Here is a 21588-nt window from a genome sequence, read left to right on the forward strand (position 1 = left end):
TTAAACAATCAGGCAATCACAGTCTGATGCGCACACATCACCCGGATATCAGAGCCACTGACCGGCGTTTACTTCACTGTTTTCCAGTGTCATTTTCTTCACTGATAACGTGGCTTGACACATGAATGGGAGCTGTGCGAGCTTGTGACACATTCTTTGTAGTGGGTTGGCTCCTCTGGTCCAAAGAAAAGTCGTTTCCTTTGGTCGTGTGAGGAAGGAAAAAAAACTGCTGACGATGTCACCGTGACCTCGCTTACTGTCTCCCTCCCACTGTCCTCTTTTCTTTTTCCTGGACAGGAAGTCTGGTTTACGATGTCAAGCTGTTTCCTGAGGAGCTAGTGGAGTGATAGCGGGGGAGGCCCTCACCCTGAACTGCACTGCACTGGTGGAGTTCAACACTGGTCTGGAAATCACGTGGTCTTACCCTGGCAAACAGGTATACGGACGTTGGCGCTCGGTGCAAAGAGGTGCCACGGTGCAGAACAGGTCTCATCGCCAGTTTCCGACCAACGTAGTCATTTTCTCGCCCACGTTGTTGAATCTGTGCCCATTTGTGCAGCCATGAATGGGTTGATCTGAAAGAGGTGCGGTCATGTGATTAGTTGCAGCATTCCTATTTTGTTAGAGCACAAAATGTTTTAAGCATTTATCAAATACAGGTCTGAAGTCAGCAGTGCAGTATTTTTCCTGCTATTTGAAGGTGCAATTTTCAACCAGTTCACTGCAAAAACTAGGGTGGATCCATGTTCTGCATCGTGCACATACAGCGTGTCAAAGCATGTTGCACAAACATGATCACAACTAAAACATTCCACCATGAAAGCTAATTGTTGTGCACGTCATGTGCGCTGTACCTCAGGGGCTATGGTGGATTACTGCTCCCGTAGATGGACTGCACCCCCCCCCCCCCCCCAGCCCCTCCTCCTACCCGGTCACAGCAAATTAGGCGACACATGGTGTGCTTTCACATTTGAGGCTCAGTAACTTAACTTTATTGATTATTCAGCTCTCAAACAGGACCGACGCGTCTAGCGGTTTGTTGGACTAGCGATGTAATGATCAAAGAGGTGGTTCTTTAATGTTCACAGGAACCTCTCCGCATGCAGCAAAAATGTCGTGGGACATTTAACCAGCAAAACCCCCCAAACCTGACAGGACAGAGGAACTTTTCAACAAAAGAAACTCTCCAGGGGAAAAAAAGAGTGAAGCGTTTTGTGTTTGAAATATTTTCAGACCTACGATCGTGAAACGTTTTTTCCTCAGCAGAAAGTTCTCTGAGGATACGTCGTTTTAAAAAGCAATCGGCTGATTGGTGACGTTCATGTTATGTGCTGAACTCAGCTATGATTGATTTAGAATCTAATGTCAAACCCCTTTGCACCCAGACTACTGCTCATTTAACAGATCTGAGTGGACTGAACACGACCCAAGGGCACATGCATTTGCAAACAACGACCTGACTTTCAGACACTTTAATGGGATCCACTTTTCTTCTCACCAGATGAACAGCTCAGTGGATACCAACGCCCACCGTGAAGCTCGCTCTCACGCCACAGAGGCAGTCAGCATCCTGACCATTAACAGTGTCACGGTGGCGGACACTGGCCTGTACAGCTGCAACGTCACCAGCACAGACACGACACAAACCCAAAAGACTCAGGTCATAGTTCACGGTAAGCCTCTGCCCTCAATTACTGCTGGTGACAGCTCTGAGAGGCCTGACACAGGGATTTCTGTAAACTCAACAAGTGACTGTCTGTTATTCCAGAGAAGCCTTTTATTATCCTCAACTACAGACACGGACCTGTAGTGGAGGTAACTGCTGGCCAGAAGTCATTCAAGTTACATGTAAATGTGTCTGCCTTCCCTACGCCTGAAACACAGTGGTAAGTTGAAGATCCCAGGTGGGATTCATCAATCAATCTTTAACCACACGGCGAAATTCAACAATTAAATTAATGGCTGAGCACCTTAATGGGAGGGTGTTTGTGTTGTAGCAGCTGTGCTTCGCTCCTGTTGTGCCCAGGTATAAAGACGGGAAGCCCATAAATGGACGACCAGAGTTCAAGATGAAGAGGATGAGGATGCACCTCAACCACGCTTTGGAGATTAAGGATGTTTGTCAAGAGGATTCTGGGCTCTACGCGGTGGTGCTGAGGAATAGCGCGGCTGCTCTGGAGAGGAGGCTTAACATCACCCTTGTTGTCAATGGTAACTGCTGGTGCACGCTCCTCAGTTAGACGTTAACAGTCCTTTACAGAGCTGTAGTGGCTCACGAGCAACATATGGTTAATTGGGGGAATTTCACTTTGCTTCATTAGGAATTACATTCTCACCTTGAATACTGAAACGTTGCATAGATGGAGGCACATAAGGTAGTCTGAATAGCACAACACTGATTCTTTATTGTCTTGTTAAATTTCTAATAAGGCAGGTGCAACATCAGCTCTCTGCAGCATACCAGCAACCCTCTGAGGAAATACAAAGAAAAGCTAATTAGTTCTTATCACATCAATTCAACGGGGAGCCCCAATAAAAAGGCACAATAGTGTATCTTGCAGGGTGGGGGTTACAGTTTGGGACTTGTGCAATAAATTGTTTATTCTTTAGATCGACATTTACATTATTCAGTGCAAAATCATCTTCTAGTTGAGAGCTATTGCTTATTAACTTAAATGCATCATCCTGGCGTAATATGTGTTGAGACAGATGCTACATAGAAATGCACTTTTACTTTGTTCCTTGAGTGACTTCTACATGATTGTTCTCATGTTCTCTTCGCTCCTAATGTTGCTTTCCACATTTCAAAGATGATTAAAGCAGAAGAGAATCTGAATTTCTCTTTGCTGGTAATAAAAGTGTAAAGGTGTTTTTCTAACATTTACTGAGATAGTTCAGTGACCCTGAATAATACTGGCCAGCTGGATGAATGGTAGGTAGAGGTGGGCGATAAGATTTTAAAGTATATCACAGTATTATGGTATTTACTGTGGCTGCAGGAAAAATGGTGTTTGGAAAGTAAAGTCCAGTTCTGTCTTGGGAGCTCTGCAAACAAAATTGATCTAAGAAAGTGATGTAGACCGTCATCAAATAGTAAGCAATACCGATCAAGTTGGCTAAAATAGATTTACAAATCAATCAAATTTTGACCGAGAAATCCAAATTTCAGTGAAAATAACCAACAAATACTCTCAGGATTCATAATATAACCTCAGAATGAACAAATGGATGGCATGATGTTGATGATGTGATCAATTCTCGTCACGTCTCATCATTTGTGCCAGTAATGCACCACACCAGAGGTCATCAGAGTCTGTTGTGGTGGACTTTTCCCTGGACAAAGGTTAGAATAGAGCCCCCCCCCCCCCCCCCCCCCCCCACATTACTTTAGTTCAGTTCCTGCATTCCTTTATACATTTATTATTATGTTGTTGGTCCCATAGACATTCAGTCTCCTTTGTATTTAGGCAGTTCTACATGATGTGTTGGGGCCCGCCTCATACTTTTAGAAGCTCTCACTGTCAGAATGTAACACTGCTCCAATGTAAGGATTGATTCACTCTCATCTCCCCCAGTTCCCCCACAGATCAATGAGAAGGAGGTGGCGGACCCGTCTACTCCTTACCCAAGCGGCAGCAGCCAGACTCTGACCTGCACCGCCACCGGTCTCCCTGCTCCTAACATCAGCTGGCAGTGGAGGACCTGGGGTCCTTGTGTCCTCAACAGCACCCGCAGCAGACTGTAAGAAATAACTCTCTCTCGCCCACGTACACTCGCTTTGGAGGGACGTTTTTGTCAATGATGTGTGACTGGGATGGGGAGGGGGCAGATAAAGGTTGATGAACTGGGACAAAAAGAGAGGAGTGGATGAGGCAGTGCATGGAGTGTACAATGAGGGCCGCATAATAAAAGGAGATCAGCGGGGATGTGAATGAGGACAAGAGAGGAGATTGTGACAGAGGTGATGAAGAAAGAGACGAGTGCTATAAATCTCATATGTACATAAGTTTGCAGACGCTTACTCATTGGACAGCGTTTGGCATCGCCCTGGGCCCCCTCGCTCCTTCTCTATCTCCAGCAAATCCCCTGACATGATATCTTATTATGATCGTCCAACATAGCACACCTCCGTTATTTCCGATTCCATTAACCCCAGGTGTTGAAGCTGAATATCCCTTCAATATTAGCCTGCCTCTACTGTCTTCCTCCAAGGCTTCATTTTTGTAAGTTATTGCTGTTTTCGTGACCTTTCCATGTGGGTGTGCAACATGAGTTCACACCAGGGCTCCTGATCTGTTCATACAGGAGCCACGAAACCTCGCAAGAGCGGCAGACACAACTGTAGTCTAGTTTTGTCTCAATGTATGTGGTATTTCATGAACACTGAATGAACCGTGGCTGTGGTGACCTTTTCTGGGACATAAGAATTGAATTTTGTTTTTTAACTTAATTGAATTGGGTTTAATTTAGTCAGACATGCTATGCTGATATGTCTGTCATGGGTCACAGCAGCCTGTAGCCACGTAGCAGCACATTGTTGACTTAAAGACTCTTCCTGTAGAAACATGTTCGGTAAAAGAAAAGAAAAACAAGAAAAAATTCAAATAGCTTGTACAAAGGATACTTTCAAATTCAAGTTTAGTGTCTGTAATGTTCCAACTTTTCCTGTCAAACTTTTCCTTCAACTGTGGAAGTCGAGTGAGGCCATGATTAGCATTTAGTTTCAGCCTGTTAAGTTTTAGCAATAATGAAAGTCATGACCACAGGAGAAAGCCACCTAAGACATTATTTGAAAAGCCCCAAACAAACAAAAAGATTATTTAACAAGACACACATTCATTCAACTTTTCAATTAGTGTCTCAAGGCCTTCTATACACTGTCGCTGTGCGGTTTTATTTGAGAAAAAAAAAAAAAAAAGAGTTGTTTGACTTGCATTTGTGTTCTATTTGAATCAATCCTAAAGAAAAAAATAATAAAAGGACTCAATTTTGCAAGAATCAGGAAAACAGGGAGGACGTAACACTCTCTCTGAGCTTAATGCAAACACACCACACACCTCACTACGCTCGTGTGGATGTGTATCTCGATCGTCTTAGCTGGGTCTGGTAGCATGTTGACAGAAAGCAACTCAAGGTGAGGTTGTAAAAAACCAACAGTATTGAAGTATTGAACTCCCCAAACACGAAGTCATTTCATAATAAAGTGAATAAATTACTGCTTACATGGGTCGCCTAATTTTTGATAGGATAACAAAAAACTGTTGTCTGTGTTAGCTGGCTCATCACTGTATTGCTTCCATGTTTAGCCTGTTGCATCATTAATAGTAGCTTGTATGAGTAGCTTGAACTGACTCAGATCACCTTCAGCTAATGTGGAATAGCTTTCTGCTGGTGGCTTTAGGGGCGAATGCGAAACAAAATCAAATTTCATTTTTCATTAGTTCTTCTATGCTATTCACACTATGGATCTTCAAAAAAAGATAAACTCGACTGTGTTTTTTTTTCTTTCTTCCCTCCATTAGTTGCCAGGACACTTGGCATATTTTACCTTTATTTTGGAATACTGGATGTGATTCTGTGAGAAAAACACTCATAAAACCTCAGGATGTCTGGTTTGATGCGTGTCTGCATTCTCCCCCACTGCCCTCTCTCTGCTCTGCATGTCGATGAGGGGAGATGTCATAAACGTGTCTGTGTTTCTCTCCAGGGTCCGTCGAGACAGGAAGGGCCGAAGTGACAGGATCGCAGACTGTCAGAACTGGCAGGACATTAGCTCAGAAAACGGCGTGAATGAAATCGAGGCTGTTGAAACATCTGTTGAAGTTGTGGATGGACGAGAGAAGGTTCATGAAGACTGACTGATGATGATTGTCATTGTGTGGGAAAGAGCTTCCTTTTCATGAATATTAAAATGAATAAATTTAAATTATAATACATGATTGGTGATTGAATTGGACAAGAATGACAGAATATTATTAGATGCAACCCACAAAAAAAAATATTTACATAAGTGTACTTATCCACGAAATGTGGTTTTTATGTAAGCGTCCTAATTTCTGAGCTCCATAACAAATATGTCAATCAAGAACCATTTCCACCACAGAAATATTTAGAACGGTCTGCCTCTGCAGACTTCCTTTGGTTATAAACACATATGCAGGGATGCATGTGCGCATACACACCTATGCACATTCATAAACCAACGCCATGAGAGGAAATGATCACAGGAACAGACATTCGCACACACGCGCGTGCGCGCAAGCGTCCCAGTGTTCTCCGTCACACCTGAGCGAGTCCTGTTAGCCTGTTGGTGCAGAGTGTGGTTTGTGTCAGCTCACAAAAGCATTACATGACAGCCGACTGTGCCTCTCCCCCAGATGAATTAAACCCTCATTCACGTCTTCTCACCTCACAGATAGTGAGCAGGTTGCAGATTCGCAACGCCAGTGTTTCAGTCCTGTACAAGTGTTCTGCTGACAATAAAGTTGGCAAAGATGAACGGCTGATTTACTTCTATGTGACTGGTAAGTGTGTTGGATTGGATTTCAACAACACCCCAACCCCCGCCCCCACAATCCTCTAGTGGTATAGATCTATGAGATTTGTGCTCCCACTCCATTACAATGGAGGGGAATGCAATTTTGTTCGTGCTCACAGCATTGGAAAATCAGATTACCAAAAATTCAGCAGCGCCATTATTTTCTGACTTGATTTTTTTTATTTTTTTTATTGACGGTGCATCCATATCACCGGAAGAGTCATCGCTGCAAAGAAAACCTCCACCTATTTCATAAGCATGAAGTTTAATCCCACTCGAGAAAAAAAGCTTTTTTTTTACTCTTTTTTTTTTTTAAGTTCTCCTTCCAGTTAAGTGTTTTTTTTCTCGCTTCTACAGTTGAATGTTTAAGCGTCACTGTGTCTCATTTGAAACTAGAAGTGATTGACGTGTAAATGTTCCCTCTTCTCATTAACAATCGGGTTTTCAGAGGCTTGCATTACTTGTGACATCACAAATAGTTTGGATGTCAATCCCGGTCAAATTCAACAAGAACAGAAAACGAATGAAATGGTCCCGTTTGTTCAGCTTGTGACATGAAAAATGCATATTCATATCTAAAGGATTTTTTTTGTTGTAGGAGAAGAGGTAGTGGGTGTCACTCAGTTGATTTTTTTTCTGCACAAAAGGTGCCACATACTTCACAAAGTTTTTCTGAATGCCTGAATAAGAGGAGGGATCTATTAAATGTCTTTTAAATACAGTTTTTCATGACAGTAGAACTCTGGAGAAGGTCAAGAAAAAGCAACTCTATCTGAAAGGCTGAATACCACTCTCTTTCAGTGTGAATAAATTAACTCCTAAGGGAATTATTTTCATTAAGCTGTACTATATTGTAAAAGTGGTGTCTTGATAACTCCTGTAACCGCTTCACCTGGCTGCTCTCTATTCAAAGCCATCCCAGAGGGGTTCAGCGTGGACATTCATCCATCTGAGAATCCCCTGGAGCAGGAGAAGGTGTCCTTATTCTGCAGCGCTGACAATTACACCTATGAGCAGCTGCGGTGGTACCGCCTCGAACCTCACACCCTGCAGGACAAGCAGGGCAAGCCCCAGGAGCTGGACTGTAGAAGCGTGCACCTCTATGCCATCTCGCTTGACGGCCAGCTTTCCTTCCAGGAGTCATCCAACAGCTGGGTCCTGGATTTCACCATTCCCTCTATCCAGCTGCAGGACGAGGGTCATTATGTCTGCGAGGCTCAGAGCCGGCGGAGCGGGGAGAAGCAATGCCTGTTAAGAAATGTGTCTGTCAAAGGTAAGAGGGAAAGCTCCAGACACAGTCTTGCACACTCCACAGGGATTAGCCACGCCTAACAGGAAAGACTTTCACATCTCCAAATTAAGATTCATGTGATCACATGTGCCTGTCATTTTACACATATGAAACTTAATAGTTAAAAACATGTTAAAACCACGTGAAATATTCGGGGTATGGATGCATTTTACATGTTAAACATGTACTTTAGACACGGAAAATGTGCTTTTGGGGGCATTTGTGTGTGCAATTTGGGAAGAGCGCGTAAATTCTTTGGGAAAACTACATGATGGTGTATGGGATTACATGTGAAACCAGTGGGATTGATTGTCGAAAGATGAGGGATTACATGTAGAACTCTTTAGGATTAAATGTTAAACACCCATCTCAGTTACCATGTGAAAACTGTAACTCAGTACTATATCTATGAGATTATATTTAAATCCCGATGGATTACATGTGAAGACTCATGCAACATCATTTGGGTATCTGGCTTCACCAGCTCATTTAGTCAAAGTAACATAATACAGTTTTAGAAGTCTACTTTGAAAGACAAAATATTGCTGAGTATATTTGTGGATCTTATTTCAGCTAAAATCGTCAAAGTGTGAAATTAATGAAATATCTGCCAGTGCAGAAAGCAAAGTTAGCTGCCTGAAAAACAAGCCAATTTATCTGAATAATCTTTTTAGTTTTGTACAATTATATAACTGACTTGAACTAAGACAAATACACTTGACAAGAATTTGACTTTTTGCAGCATACCCCCGAGTGGTGTTGGACAGCATGGCCTATGCGCATATTTAATGTATTGATCGTATTTATCAATGTTGCTCAACCTTTGTGCCAGCACTGTTATGGCTGCCCTAGTTGAGAATGGATATGTTGGAACTTTGGAAACTTGAAATGCTGGTGCACTTTTTATACGTTAAAACAGATACACAGCACGTGATGTCATTGCCTCAAGTTGTATGAAAGTTTTGTTTTTGAGAGTCACGTCTCACCAGTGTTGCAGTGAGTGAGTTTCTATCTCCGGAGCTGTAAAGATCTGTGGTACACATCCCAGAGTGTCCAAGACCAGCGTGCCGTGTGACATTTTATGATTCTTCTGAATCATTTGCTGCTTTGAGTGCTTCTTCCTTGCTGCTTGGACCCTGTTATCACCACCATTAAACCTGGAATGCCATGAAGAAAGCAAATAGGGGGACACGCATTACAAGGTTAATGTGGTAGCTATGTCATCTCTGGCCCCTAGCGGGTGACCCCCAGTGGGTGGCACCAAGTAACGGCTCCTCTGTGTGATCCAAAAATGTGTGTTATCGCTGTCACATTTTTCACTCTCCAGTTATGTTATGGCTCAGTGGTAGAGTGGTCATCTTGCAACCGAAGGGTCGTCTGTTCGATCTTCACTTCCCCCGGTGACCATGTTGAGGTATCTTTGAGCAAGAGATGGATGGCACTTATGCTAACACAAAAATTGAAATTGCACATTTGAGTTTTTGAACATGAGCTATTAGAAGTAACTGTGTGTCTCTGCAGTGTGAGGGTGTATCAAAACACTTAACGTGACTCAGTGCTCGATACTCTCAGTATGTTCTGACTAACCGTGTGTTCTTTCAGGAGAGAGACCAACTCTTAACTTGAACACCCTCTATTTTCAAGCATTACTGCTTGCATTGTCACAAAGTCCTATGGAGGGTGTTTCTTCTAACAGTCCACATGTGACTGCACGTGTCCACATGTGGAAAGAAAAGGGAATCCATGTGGTCTTTCTATATGGGAAGCTAACCACAGTTGATTATAGTTATAGCTGTGGTGAGAGTCAAATCCCTTTCAGTGGAAAACACACACACACACACACACACACACACACACACACACACACACACACAGATCATGGGTCAGCGTACCCCTGGTACTGAGATGCTGGAGGCATACACACACACACACACACACACACGTGCGCGCGCGCAAACACACACACACAAAGTTACAAAGAATAGCCCACACAGCTTGATACACACACACATTGGAGAGTACCTGGTTGTTTGCACAGCATCAATATGCAGTGACAAAAAAACACAAAAAAAAAGTGCTGAGATGCTCCGGGGCTGAAACACATCAACAAATTCATGCTGCTCTTTCATGTGGTGTTCTGTAACCCTTGCATTGATGCCCGGCGGGTAAATGTACATTTTAATGGAATTTTTTTTTTTTATTTCTACCCTGCCTTCAGTCCTGTGAAAGCCTGAGTGGATATTATGTATATTTACAGCCAATGATTGATATTTCACAGACAAAATGTTACTCCCTTCTCATGCTCTCACTTTAACTTCTGTGTCTCTGTAGCCCTGGAGGCGCCTCGGTACAAGCGCAGCCTCACCAACCAAACGGTGAACGTGACCGAATCTCTGCGGATGGAGTGTGACGTGGAGGGCAGACCTCTGCCTCACCTCTCTTGGTTCAAAGACAACCAGCCTCTCCACCAAATGTCAGGTGCATGAATACACCTACAAAGTTGATATTTAGACAGCTCGCAGCCACACAAACACAGACACAATATCCAAGCTATCCCAGGAGGTTACGTACATTACCAGTCGATATTTACACACAAAGAAAAGATGGTCACTCGCATTAACATTCACAATATTTTTTAGCTACAATCCATTCCTTAAAGGCCACATACACAACCACCTGCTGGCCCACCCACAAATTCATGAGAACCAGAACCAGTGACAGGAATACTTTTATGGTTGCTGCTCTTGTGCGCAGAAGACACACACATACACACAAAACCCCATGGGGCAGATACGACTCATTAGAGTTCGCAGCGTGTGTCTCATTTAACATCTGAAGGAGATGGTGGTGTGGAAGGGTGAAGGAGGGGTGGTCAGTGAGGGGCTGAGTGACAGCTGATGCTTGGGGTTCACTCAGAGGGGCCGCGGGCATGAGTGGAACAGCACACATGTGAACATAGCATAATAAACTAGCTGTAGTCCAGAGGTGTGGTGATATTTTAAGATATGTTGTTGAGAAAGTTGTTGAATTAATGATGTGAGAGGTAGGGTAAAGTGACGGATGTGCATTGTTTCACAGCTATATGTGTGTGTGTGTGTGTGTGTGTGTGTGTGTGTGTGTGTGTGTGTGTGTGTGTGTCCTTGCAGGGATCCAGCTGCAGGACTCAAATCGCACGCTTAGTATCCAGCGAGTGAGAGAGGAAGATGCCGGTCTGTACACCTGCACCGCCTGCAACCAGCGTGGTTGTGTCCAGTCATCAGCCGCTGTCCGCGTCATTGGTGAGAAACAAACACACACACACACACACACACACACACACACACACACACACTCTAACATACAGTCACCTCATCCACTCACACACTCTCACTGCTTACATGCTCACATTTTCAATAGCACTCAGGCTTGAAATCAAAGTTGTGCTCTTCATACACACTGGTCTGAATTTTAATCATTCACCTCTCACACTTGTCACAGCAGTTACTGTTTTTTGTCTTTTTGTTGCACACAGTATAAAGCCATTGGCTACCGGCACAATTTACAATCAGAGTGAATAATTAAATGGGTTTGCTGGATGTAGTTTCATGGCTGAATTGATCAAACAACTATTGGCTCATTGCTCTACCCTAAAGATTTAATGTAAGGATGCTGATGGAAAGCCAAAGTCAGTCGTTAGTAATATAACAGTACCTACGGTCAGTGTGGAGTGATGTCATCAACACTGAACAAGGACAGAGAGGATTCATGCTCTGTTTGTGTCTCTTATCCCCTTTTGTTTCTGTCAAGGTTCAAGTGACAAGGCCAATGTTGAGATTGTAATCCTCATAGGAACCGGAGTGATCGCCGTTTTCTTCTGGGCTTTGCTCATCCTCATATTCTGCAATGTGAAACGGGTCAGACGTTGCTACTTTTCTCTCTCTGTGTGTGTGCCTGTGTGTATTTATGTGAGAGGAGCCAAAAGCCCGCGCCGGACACTCCTTAACCTGTAACTCACATGGGTGTCTGATCTTTATCAAGTGTATAATTTACAGCTGAGAGAGCTCCTGATATCTCCTCTGAGCCCATTTACTTGTTTGCTGCTATTAGCCCCCCAACACCAAGCCCAACCCTGACGAGGCTCTATGTTTTTCAACTCTCGGCCACGTATCACATCACATCACACCGCCATTCCACAGCAGCTTAAGCTTAAAACAGCTCGATATGGAGAGACAGTTTGCTTTCTCATCTTGTTTTCTCCTGACCTTCCCAGGGTCAGCAGATCAACACATTCAGTGGAGAAATTGTTAGCATTTTTTTTCTATTAAAAAGAGGTTTGATCATGATGTTTGGTATGTGGACATTCCAGGTAAATACTGGCTGAAAGAAGAATTCCACCCTTTGAGGAGATGAATATGTTTACTATCTTGTTTCCAGCTTGAGCCCAACTCACACGTACCAAAAATGTAGAGCAACGCTTTCGTTTATATGAAAGTTGTTTAAATGATGTGCTAAATGATCAAAGTATGCAGGGTCTTCCTCAGGCAAAACCATCAGCCTGCTGGTTGTTTCATTTCGCCAAAAAAATCTTGGGATCAATAATCCAGAGCGTGAATATCCACTGTGCCTCTTTTTCGTCTCTCATTGGTTGTCATTTATCATCTCTTTCTCCTCCTTACTTTATATCTTTCTCTCTCTCTCTCTCTCCCTCTCTCTTGCTCCACTTCAGATTAACCCAGCAGACATTAAGACAGGCTATCTATCAATCATTATGGACCCCGGGGAGGTGCCCCTGGATGAGCAGTGTGAATACCTCCCCTATGACTCCTCACAGTGGGAAATATCCCGAGACAGGCTCCGACTGGGTGAGGAAAGAATAGATGGATGGATGGATGATGGTATGAAGAAATGATAGGGATGTTCAAAGGATCACATAAGTCAGGAAGAATGCGAATACAAGCATGAAACTGAATTAGTTTTCCATCCCCAGAATCCTTAATGGCGTGGCATTTGGATATCAGCCAGCGAGGCGAGGTGCCTGGTTAAATATGTGCTCATTGCACGGCTTTTTAAAAACACCTCGAGGAAAGGCATCTGTTCCACGCCTGTAACTTATGGGAACATGTTGTTTCCCAAAGCTGCAATTGAAATTTAATTTCTCTCTCTTTATCAGTGTAGACTCCAGATGCTTTTACACTTTGCAACTGCTCCGCATAAAAGCTGGTTGAATGAGACTGAAACTGAGCCTGTAAGGATCAATGAACATGGATATTCTGTCTTTTTGTGTCCTTGTTACTCACACAGGGAAGGTTTTAGGCCACGGAGCATTTGGAAAGGTAATTGAGGCATCAATCTACCCCAACAGCAAGAGTACCAGCCTGGACACAGTAGCTGTCAAAATGCTGAAGGGTGAGATTTCTTTGCGTCTATGCGTAGACTGCCTTATGCGCACGGTAAAATATATCTGATGCGTTCATCCTCCCTCCTGTGGATCGATGTTTCAGACGGAGCCACAGCCAGTGAGCACAAGGCCTTAATGTCGGAGTTAAAGATCTTGATTCACATCGGAAACCATCTGAATGTCGTCAACCTGTTAGGAGCCTGCACCAAACCCAACGGTGCGTACACACACTCACGTTGATGCACACGCGGTTGTAGTGGGGGAAAAAAGAGAACTAACATGACTAACATCTGCTGCCGATTTGAGTTCCTCAGTCACATAAGTTTGAAGCAATTGAAAATAAATAATTATTTTGGAGAATGTGAGCAAAACAATAAAATGTGCTGAAAAATGTCATACAAGAAAAGGCAAAAAAAAAAAACCAAAAAACTGCATAAGACGTGTCCTATATATCCAGACGAGGACTAAGATCTGGTCCTGATTTTGAGTCCCTAGGTCGCCTTACATGGAAGCTATTTAAAAAAACCATATACAGTGCATAACAATACATATATACTGTATATACATAAGAGTATAGGAAAAATGTATTTTGTAGTCATGTATTAATATAGAATATTAGTGCCAATAATATGCACTAACAGGTGTCACTAGACTAACGATCCACTTCTTATATCCAGTACTGACTTGGTGTCCTTAACTACTGGTGGAAATGACTGCATAAGAAAAAGGCACTACATTATTCATATGAAATACAGGAGGCAACATATATGTGGTAATGATATAAAATCCACCGGCTGTGGAAGCTATTGTATAAAAAAAGAAGAAGACATTTTGCATTTTTTTATATACATTTCACACGAAAACACGAATTAATTAAATACATGGTAATTAAATCCATTTCAACATTTTAAAGCCATCAAGGTAAATTTGCAATCATAGAAGCTTCTTAAAAGGTTCTCCTTGTGCTATTTATTGAACTCTTCTTCAATGAACTTTATTGAACATTTAACAGGGGTGTCTTTTAAAACTGGTCCGTGGTACCAATCCGGGTGGATGCTGCTGTTCTGGACTCCCGCTCCCAACTGAGAACACGCCACTGAAATTCATGATAAAAACATTGGCAGTTCAAACAAATGAGCTACGATTGATCCCCCCCCCATGAAACAGAATTCTGTTCAAAGGCTACCTTCATTAGCTCGTACACTTTCTCTGTGTCTATAATGAACATTTCAGTTCGTCTCAGTCAATCGCGGTGTCGTCTCTCAGGGCAATCATCTTTGCCAGTTCCTCTCCTTCATCTCGCTCACGTCTGTCTTCGCTGGCGCACAACTTGACTGGCACGTGACAGTTCAACTGCAATCAAAGTGTCGAGTTGGTTTCTGAAATACGGTTGTTGTTTTTTCCCCCACTTTGGTGTCATGGACGGTATCAGGTCTTTCAAATCATAAAGCTTAAAGTTTGAGTGTAGTCACAAGTGGAGTGAAGGTACAGAGGAGGTGCTCCCTCAAATTTTGAGCCTGAAGTCTACAGATGTTGGACTCAACACACCTCTGGGTCATTATTTTCAGTGGTGGTTGTCTTTCTTTCTCCGTGCAGTTTGACACGGCCTCATTTTTCAAATGTTTACTTTGTGTTGCCTTTGGGAACAGCCGAACTGGGCTTAGTGGAACTCTGTTTGTAGTCGTGTGGTTACCTGAAATCCCTTTTACATTGATCCTACATACCTCTTCTGGCAGTTTATGCACATTCTTTAAGAGTCAACGCTCTCCTCGGTGTATCTGACTACCAGCTATGACACGTTAGAACCAAGCAGACGAAAATAATTCTGTTCCATAATTATTAAACCTGGAAGACGAAGAAGAGGGGATAAGTTGAAAAACTAAAACTGAAGTGATTGTTGACAGAAAAACAAAACTAAATCAAATTAAAGTAAGCTTCTTCATCAGATAAGGCAAGGAACGTACATCCAGTAGAAATCCATCAATCATTAGAATAGTGGGATTGTTATAGTCGCGGACTCATCGTGATTATATTGCGGTGAATTATTTTCATGAAATGGAAATTCACATGACTAAATACCACATGTACTAATATATAACTGTCTGTGTTGACAGGTCCACTGATGGTGATCGTGGAATACTGCAAGTACGGCAATCTGTCCAACTTCCTGCGTGCAAAGAGAGAGTTCTTCCTCCCATACAGGGTACCAAACACTGAATCACACCAGCCTGACTACAGAAAACTCCTAAAATCAATGACTCTTTTGGAGTGATGCACTGACCCATCTCTCCACGTAGGATCGCTCTCCAAAGACTCAGAGCCAGGTGAGACGGATGATTGAAGCCGGTCAAATGGACCAAAGAACTCGCAATCCGCCTTCTCCGTCCTCTTCCCCGCTCATCAGCCCCCAGACGCCATCAACCAATGCATCTGATCCAGATCCTGCAGTGGAAAAACGTGAGCCCTCTCGCGAATCTCTACTCCTTTAACGTATTTCTGAGATACAAATGTCACCTTCTTTTTCCTCGATGCAGTGGAGGACTTGTGGAAAACTCCTCTGACGATAGAAGATCTCATCTGCTACAGCTTCCAGGTGGCTCGGGGGATGGAGTTCCTGGCATCCAGAAAGGTTAATTATCAGCACTACAATTAATGAAGCAGCGACACTGATGTGTCACCAGGAATCAGGTCCAGAGGCCGTAGATTATGGACCAGATCGCCAGGCTTATTAATCCTTTATGCTCATTAATCCACCATGTGACCACTTATTGGTGCCCCACTTCTGCGCCACATACAGCACCATACTGAGCAGCTGGCCCCTGTTCTGTGCAGATAAATATACGACATGTACAGTTTAAAGAAAAAAGATTGATTTTTGAAATGCGTAGATGGTACATTATCTCCTCAGTGCAATCCACAACAAAGCCAGCTCATGTCTCATCTTGATAATCTTTTCTTTATTAACAGCATTTGGCAAAATCCACTGTCTGATTCAACATTACACGTATTATGTTCTCGAGTATGAATATTTTATAATATTCTACAGAATACAGCTGGGAAAAAAAGTTTGAATGGGTAGAAAATGATCATAGTCATAATACAGTATTGCCTCATTCAATGCCGTCTGGTAGTCATGATTTGTACCTTTTCTCAGGTACAAAGTAAATGATTTCCCTGAAGGAGAAGCAGTCAGTGGATCTACGTCTTTCTGGAGCTTTGTCCTAAATGTAGCATCCCGAAGACACCCTTGATCTTAGATGATGTCCAACACATCCAAATCAAACCAAGGTCGATGAAAATTAGCGCTAAGACTTAAAGCACGCTGGCTTTAAAGGGCTCCTCTAAACTGGTTGAGTCACATTTGCTTGCTTGTGAGTGATGTTGGATCTCCTGCTGCGATTCCACGGAGCTCAGCCTGGCACCGTTACAGTCTGGTTCCAGACAAACACACACACACACGCTCGCGCGTGCACACACACACGCACGCACACACACACACACACTCAAACACACACTGGACCACACACCCATAGAATCTACATGTACAATAGTGTGTGAATAAATCATGTCTATCAGTCATCGGAGGAAACAATGTGGTGACAGTGACACATGCAAGCACCCACGCATGTCTGCAGGGTCATGATGTATGCGTGCTCTTGTGTGTATCCTATCTGCAGTGTATCCACAGAGACCTGGCAGCCCGCAACATTCTCCTGTCAGAGAACAACATTGTGAAGATCTGTGACTTCGGCCTGGCCAGAGACATATACAAAGACCCCGACTATGTCAGGAAAGGCAATGTAGGACATTTTCACACTGGCTATGTGTTAGTTTATTATCCACGCTGACTTACTCAGCTCTGGGGCGACATTCAACATAATGGTTCCGTTTACCATCTCTGTTTATGTGACTTGCTTGTTTTATTTGTTTGAACGTTCTCTCAGGCTCGTCTGCCTTTAAAGTGGATGGCACCAGAGAGCATCTTTGACAAAGTGTACACTAGCCAGAGTGACGTGTGGTCTTTCGGAGTGCTCCTTTGGGAGATCTTTTCACTGGGTAAAAATCCAAACAACTTTTTTGTATGCACACAGCCATTTATAGAGACATCAAAGCAACAGTGTTTCAATGCAGTCTCCTGTGGCTGCGAGGAGGTACCATGAAAGTGCAATAAAAGCAGTGTGTTGTTCAAAGGCAAAGTAACAGTATTTTTCCCCCTGTCTCTGGCATTCAGGTGCATCCCCGTACCCGGGAGTGCAGATTGATGAGGAGTTTTGTAAAAGATTGAAAGACGGGGTGAGGATGAGATCACCGGAGACCGCCTCTCCTGAAATGTCAGTAGAGAATTTCATTTATTCCCTCTGTCTCATGAAGTTAGACAAAAATATATACCAGTTTGCTGATAACAATCATTTACATCCTTTCATGTTTGACCCAAAAATCTGACTGAGGCAAGATGAAGAAATACACAAATGTGCCCTGAAACGTCCTTATTTATTGAATCAAATTTGAGCGAGTTGAGTATCATGCTTCTTTGTGACTGTGCTGCCCTCTGCTGGTAGATATGGCATCATGTTAGCCTGCTGGCAAGGTGAACCCAAAGAGAGGCCGACCTTTCCCGCCCTGGTGCAGATCCTGGCAGACCTGCTGCAGGACAACAGCCTTCCTGTAAGATCATTGCTGGAGAGACATCAGACGTGTTCTCTGGTGGCGATTGAATCCAAGAACCTTTTTGTCTTTAGGATGGGAAGGACTACATTCCACTGAACCACTCACAGAGCTCTGAAGATGATGGGTTCTCACAGGCCTCATCACGCCCTCCATCTGAAGAAGAACTGAGACTCGCCTGTAACACTTTGCCTACCAGGTACTCTTGGTTCTGTTGTGGACTTGAAGTTGTAAAACCGACACTTTTTGAAACTAGAGATCAATTGTAGCCGCCAAACCTCGCGTAAAAAAATAAAGGAGGAAATTTTTCACTGTGTAAAATGGATCCACCCAAAACTGCTACACCCTTCCATCAAGTCCACCTCCAAGGGTCCGTGAAGTCCTGCTGATGGGCAGAATGGTCCCATGTGCCACCGTCCATACTGGCCTCCTCTCCAGCTGCGATTGTAGTTGTGGGAGAGAGCGATCTGTTCCTCATGACGTACATCCTCAGAGGGAAGTAACGGTCTCTGGACCGAGAGCAACAGATATCAAGAACACATCTGTTCCACTGATGATTCAAACAGCTGACTATTTTCAAAGAGCTATGATCAAACTAGAGATCATAAGGCTGGGGGGGGGGGGGGGGGGGGTGTCACAAACCCTTTTGTGAGTCATGAGATGGTTTAATCGAAGTGGGGAAAAATAGTTTTATGATTTATTTATCGGTGATTAGCCTGAATCTAAATTTGTATTCTTGGAAGTACACTCATATATAGAATATTCTTATTTTTACAAACAGGACAAATTTAGGTCACCCACAACAGGTGATCAAGATTTTATTTTATTTTTTTATGAATGAGATGAGGAGAATTAAAGGACATTTTAAAAAAACAAGATGGAATTATTTTTCTTTTTTTTGGTTAAAAAAAGAGAATTAAAAGACTGAAATTATATATTTTTTTTAAATACATTTTGGACAAAATAAATTGAAACGCACAGATCTGTAAGAAAAGTAACAGTCCTTGAGTGTTAATTTACAAAAATGAGATGAATGTGCAATGAGATTCACGCAACGCAGACCAAGTGTGTGTGGGGCAACAAGGTGTCCCCAAAATGTAACAATTAATTGATAAACATCTCTGCCACTGTCAATCTTATTTCTCTTCTTTTTTTTTATTAAAAATACATAGAATGTACCATGTTGGGATATATTTCATAATAGTATATTCCAAAATGTAACATTTCACAGTACAACAATGACATCGCCAATTAGGTTGTGATAATATGGTATTCTCTCAATACCCAGTGTGACATTTCTTAATATAATATTATTTTAATTTGCTGTTACAAACCACCAACCACTTAAAGGGTCTATGTTACGCCCCTTGGAATTCTTTCACATCGGTCGTGCATTTGCCAACATTAGCGTACATTTGTCGGCAGTCCATGAAACCCGCAAGATTTTTCAATTTGTCAGAAGCAGACTGTTGGGGCTCCTGCCACCCTCCAGAGGGCCCACTAGTTTGTGATTGGCCAGCTGTGGAGAATGTGCCATTCCCCCAACCACATGCAGAATTTGCCTCATAAGGGCAGTCTGAAATCCAAACGCTCTTGTGGATGGAGCAACTGAAAATGTTTTAGGGCTGGTTATAATTTCAACAAAGCCCCTTGTGATGCGTTTTTAGGGGCATCATAGCTCGTGAATCACAAGACTACAGAGCAAACCACCCCAAACCAACACGACTGGGTTTTCTTCACTCGCCGCTTGTGCGTTAGTAGGGACACCAGCGTCAAAATGGTTGAATGGAAGTGAAGGTGAAAGTTAAGACGGGTCAAAGGCGATGCCGAATCCTCCGGCATTTAGTCTCCGGGAGGAGCCGCTCAGCCAAGAGCCTGCTGATCAAACTTTTAGTTTCATCTTCAGCCTCACTCATGATCGTCAATCAGACCCTGAGAAGAGAAACTCTGAATGCAACACATTTGTCTCCTATTTCATTCCTGTCTGGTCAGATTCTGTTTGACTTCCTCTTATCGTTCTCTTGGCATTTGGATGTCATCCTGAGCCTTTGTCATCCGATATTATCATTAGCAGGTATTATAACTGCGTGCCCTTTGCCGGCTGTGTGTTCGTGGGACCCTCCAAAGTGTCTCAGCCCAGAGTGAAGACTTTTGAAGAGTTGCCACTGGAGATGCACCGTCAGAAGGCGTCTCAAGTAAAGCTCTTTATCCTCTCAGCAATTGTTCTAAATGTTAAGCAGATGGTGCCTTTTTTTTTTCCCTTTCTTTCTTTTTTCAAGAATTCCCTCTGCGACCGATCAACAAATATTCTATAAAAACGAGGTCAGCTAAAGTCAGACGATGTCACACTGTCTCTCCTCAGGACAACCAGACAGACAGCGGCATGGTTCTGGCCTCCGAAGAATTTGAGAGAATCGAGCACAAGCACAGGGGAGCCGTCTCAAAAAGGTTGATATGGAAAAACCAAGTGACCCAAGTGTGACATATCAGACTCTTGTTTAGTCACACTTCCTGACATTTGACCCCACATCCGTTTCTCATTTCATTTCTCTGAAGTTTACAACACCAACACTGCCCAAATGTGTCCATTTACAAACCTTAAAGGATGTTTAGTATCATCCACAATCCTTAATTCATGTGGAGGCTCAGTAATCCACAAACACTTTGATATAAACTGAAAACAAACCGTAACCCCTCCGGTTCTGCACTCATTCACAGTGGCTTGTTCGTAATCTGGACAGATTTGTTGGTGCACATTTTGGCTGAATTGTTGCTTGAACTCTTATTGACTCAGTATGTCCAGTTCTTCTATTTAAAATATATTCTGTGTTTACTAATCCCAGTTTGTTCTTGCCTCCAGTCGTATGGGCAGCAGCAGCAGCACGGAGCCTCTGACGGCCTCCCGCGGTTCCCTGGTTCGAAGCGTCGGCAGCCCCAGACAATGTCCAAACTTCTTCAACCAGCTGACGGGACAGACCTTCTACAACAACGAGTACGGACACCTGTCCGAGGAGGGCTTCAGCGACTTCTTCTCCTCACCGAACACCCCCTGCCTGGCCTCCTCCAATTTGTAATCTCACCAGCGACGCAGCTCAAACCAAAGACGACCGCTCAGGTCGAGGGACGTGTATGTACCATTCCAGTGTCCTTGACATTTAGATCAGGTTCTGTTGGTCATAAAAATAGGCTTAAAACCTCAGGGGTATTCCAAAAAAATTAGCTGCAATCAAGTTTAAAGTTCATATCAGTCAAGACTCAAAATCCCGATTGGATATTCACACAGTGATCGAAACGTGATCGAAAGTTACAGCTTTTAAAGACCCGAAATGTGACATTTATTTTTTCTCATATTTAAATATTTTACTCAGCATCGAGTCATCCTCAGCAAAGAATCTGTTTCTGCATTTACAAGCCAACTCAGATCAGCTGTTGTGGCAGGTGTTTGCCTGGTGAGGTGAACCACGCTTTCTGGAGCACCCCACCGATCCCACCTCCTCATCACATCTCACACTTTATCTTCTCGCCGCCCCAAAAATATGGACTGAGCGACATGTGCCCGACAATACTCTAACCGGCCACTGGGTGGCAGTATTATGACAAGAGCTTTGTATTTTCTTTTCTCACATTTATATTTTTATCTTTTGTACTCAAGAGTATTCTTCCTTCATTTGTACAAATTATGACTCATATGGGAAGGAATAAAGGATTTTTATCTTC

The 21588-nt window shown here is 43.1% G+C and overlaps 1 protein-coding gene across 2 annotated transcripts; it reads left to right on the forward strand.

The window, feature by feature from the left end:
* Positions 1-293: 293 nt before the first annotated feature.
* Positions 294-21588, forward strand: flt4 (fms related receptor tyrosine kinase 4). Of its 2 annotated transcripts, XM_086221344.1 has the most exons (25): positions 294-436; positions 1502-1673; positions 1769-1886; positions 2027-2211; positions 3576-3741; positions 5708-5843; positions 6416-6524; positions 7452-7811; positions 10161-10307; positions 10976-11107; positions 11616-11722; positions 12535-12670; positions 13110-13214; positions 13310-13423; positions 15321-15409; positions 15504-15663; positions 15741-15835; positions 16884-17006; positions 17151-17262; positions 17438-17537; positions 17766-17871; positions 17946-18070; positions 19943-20066; positions 20234-20319; positions 20732-21588. In XM_086221344.1, exons 2-25 carry the CDS (start codon positions 1502-1504, stop codon positions 20943-20945), a joined length of 3321 nt encoding a protein of 1106 aa, XP_086077470.1. In that variant the 5' UTR covers positions 294-436; the 3' UTR covers positions 20946-21588. The 2 variants fall into 2 exon arrangements, with proteins under 2 accessions (XP_086077470.1, XP_086077469.1); XM_086221343.1 differs by lacking the exon at positions 294-436 and having other exon boundaries at positions 19946-20066.

This window comes from Aulostomus chinensis, chromosome 13 (genome assembly GCF_037954235.1).
Source record: "Aulostomus chinensis isolate RoL2024-O1b breed Wild chromosome 13, RoL_Achi_v1.0, whole genome shotgun sequence".
In the NCBI taxonomy this organism is placed as follows: Eukaryota; Metazoa; Chordata; class Actinopteri; order Syngnathiformes; family Aulostomidae; genus Aulostomus; species Aulostomus chinensis.

Coding starts and splice junctions, on each gene's coding strand:
- flt4 (XM_086221344.1), top strand. CDS start 1,502: ATGAACAGCTCAGTGGATACCAACGCCCACCGTGAAGCTCGCTCTCAC. Junction 11,723..12,534: donor TATTCTGCAATGTGAAACGG/GTCAGACGTTGC, acceptor GCTCCACTTCAG/ATTAACCCAGCAGACATTAA. Junction 13,215..13,309: donor AGCTGTCAAAATGCTGAAGG/GTGAGATTTCTT, acceptor TCGATGTTTCAG/ACGGAGCCACAGCCAGTGAG.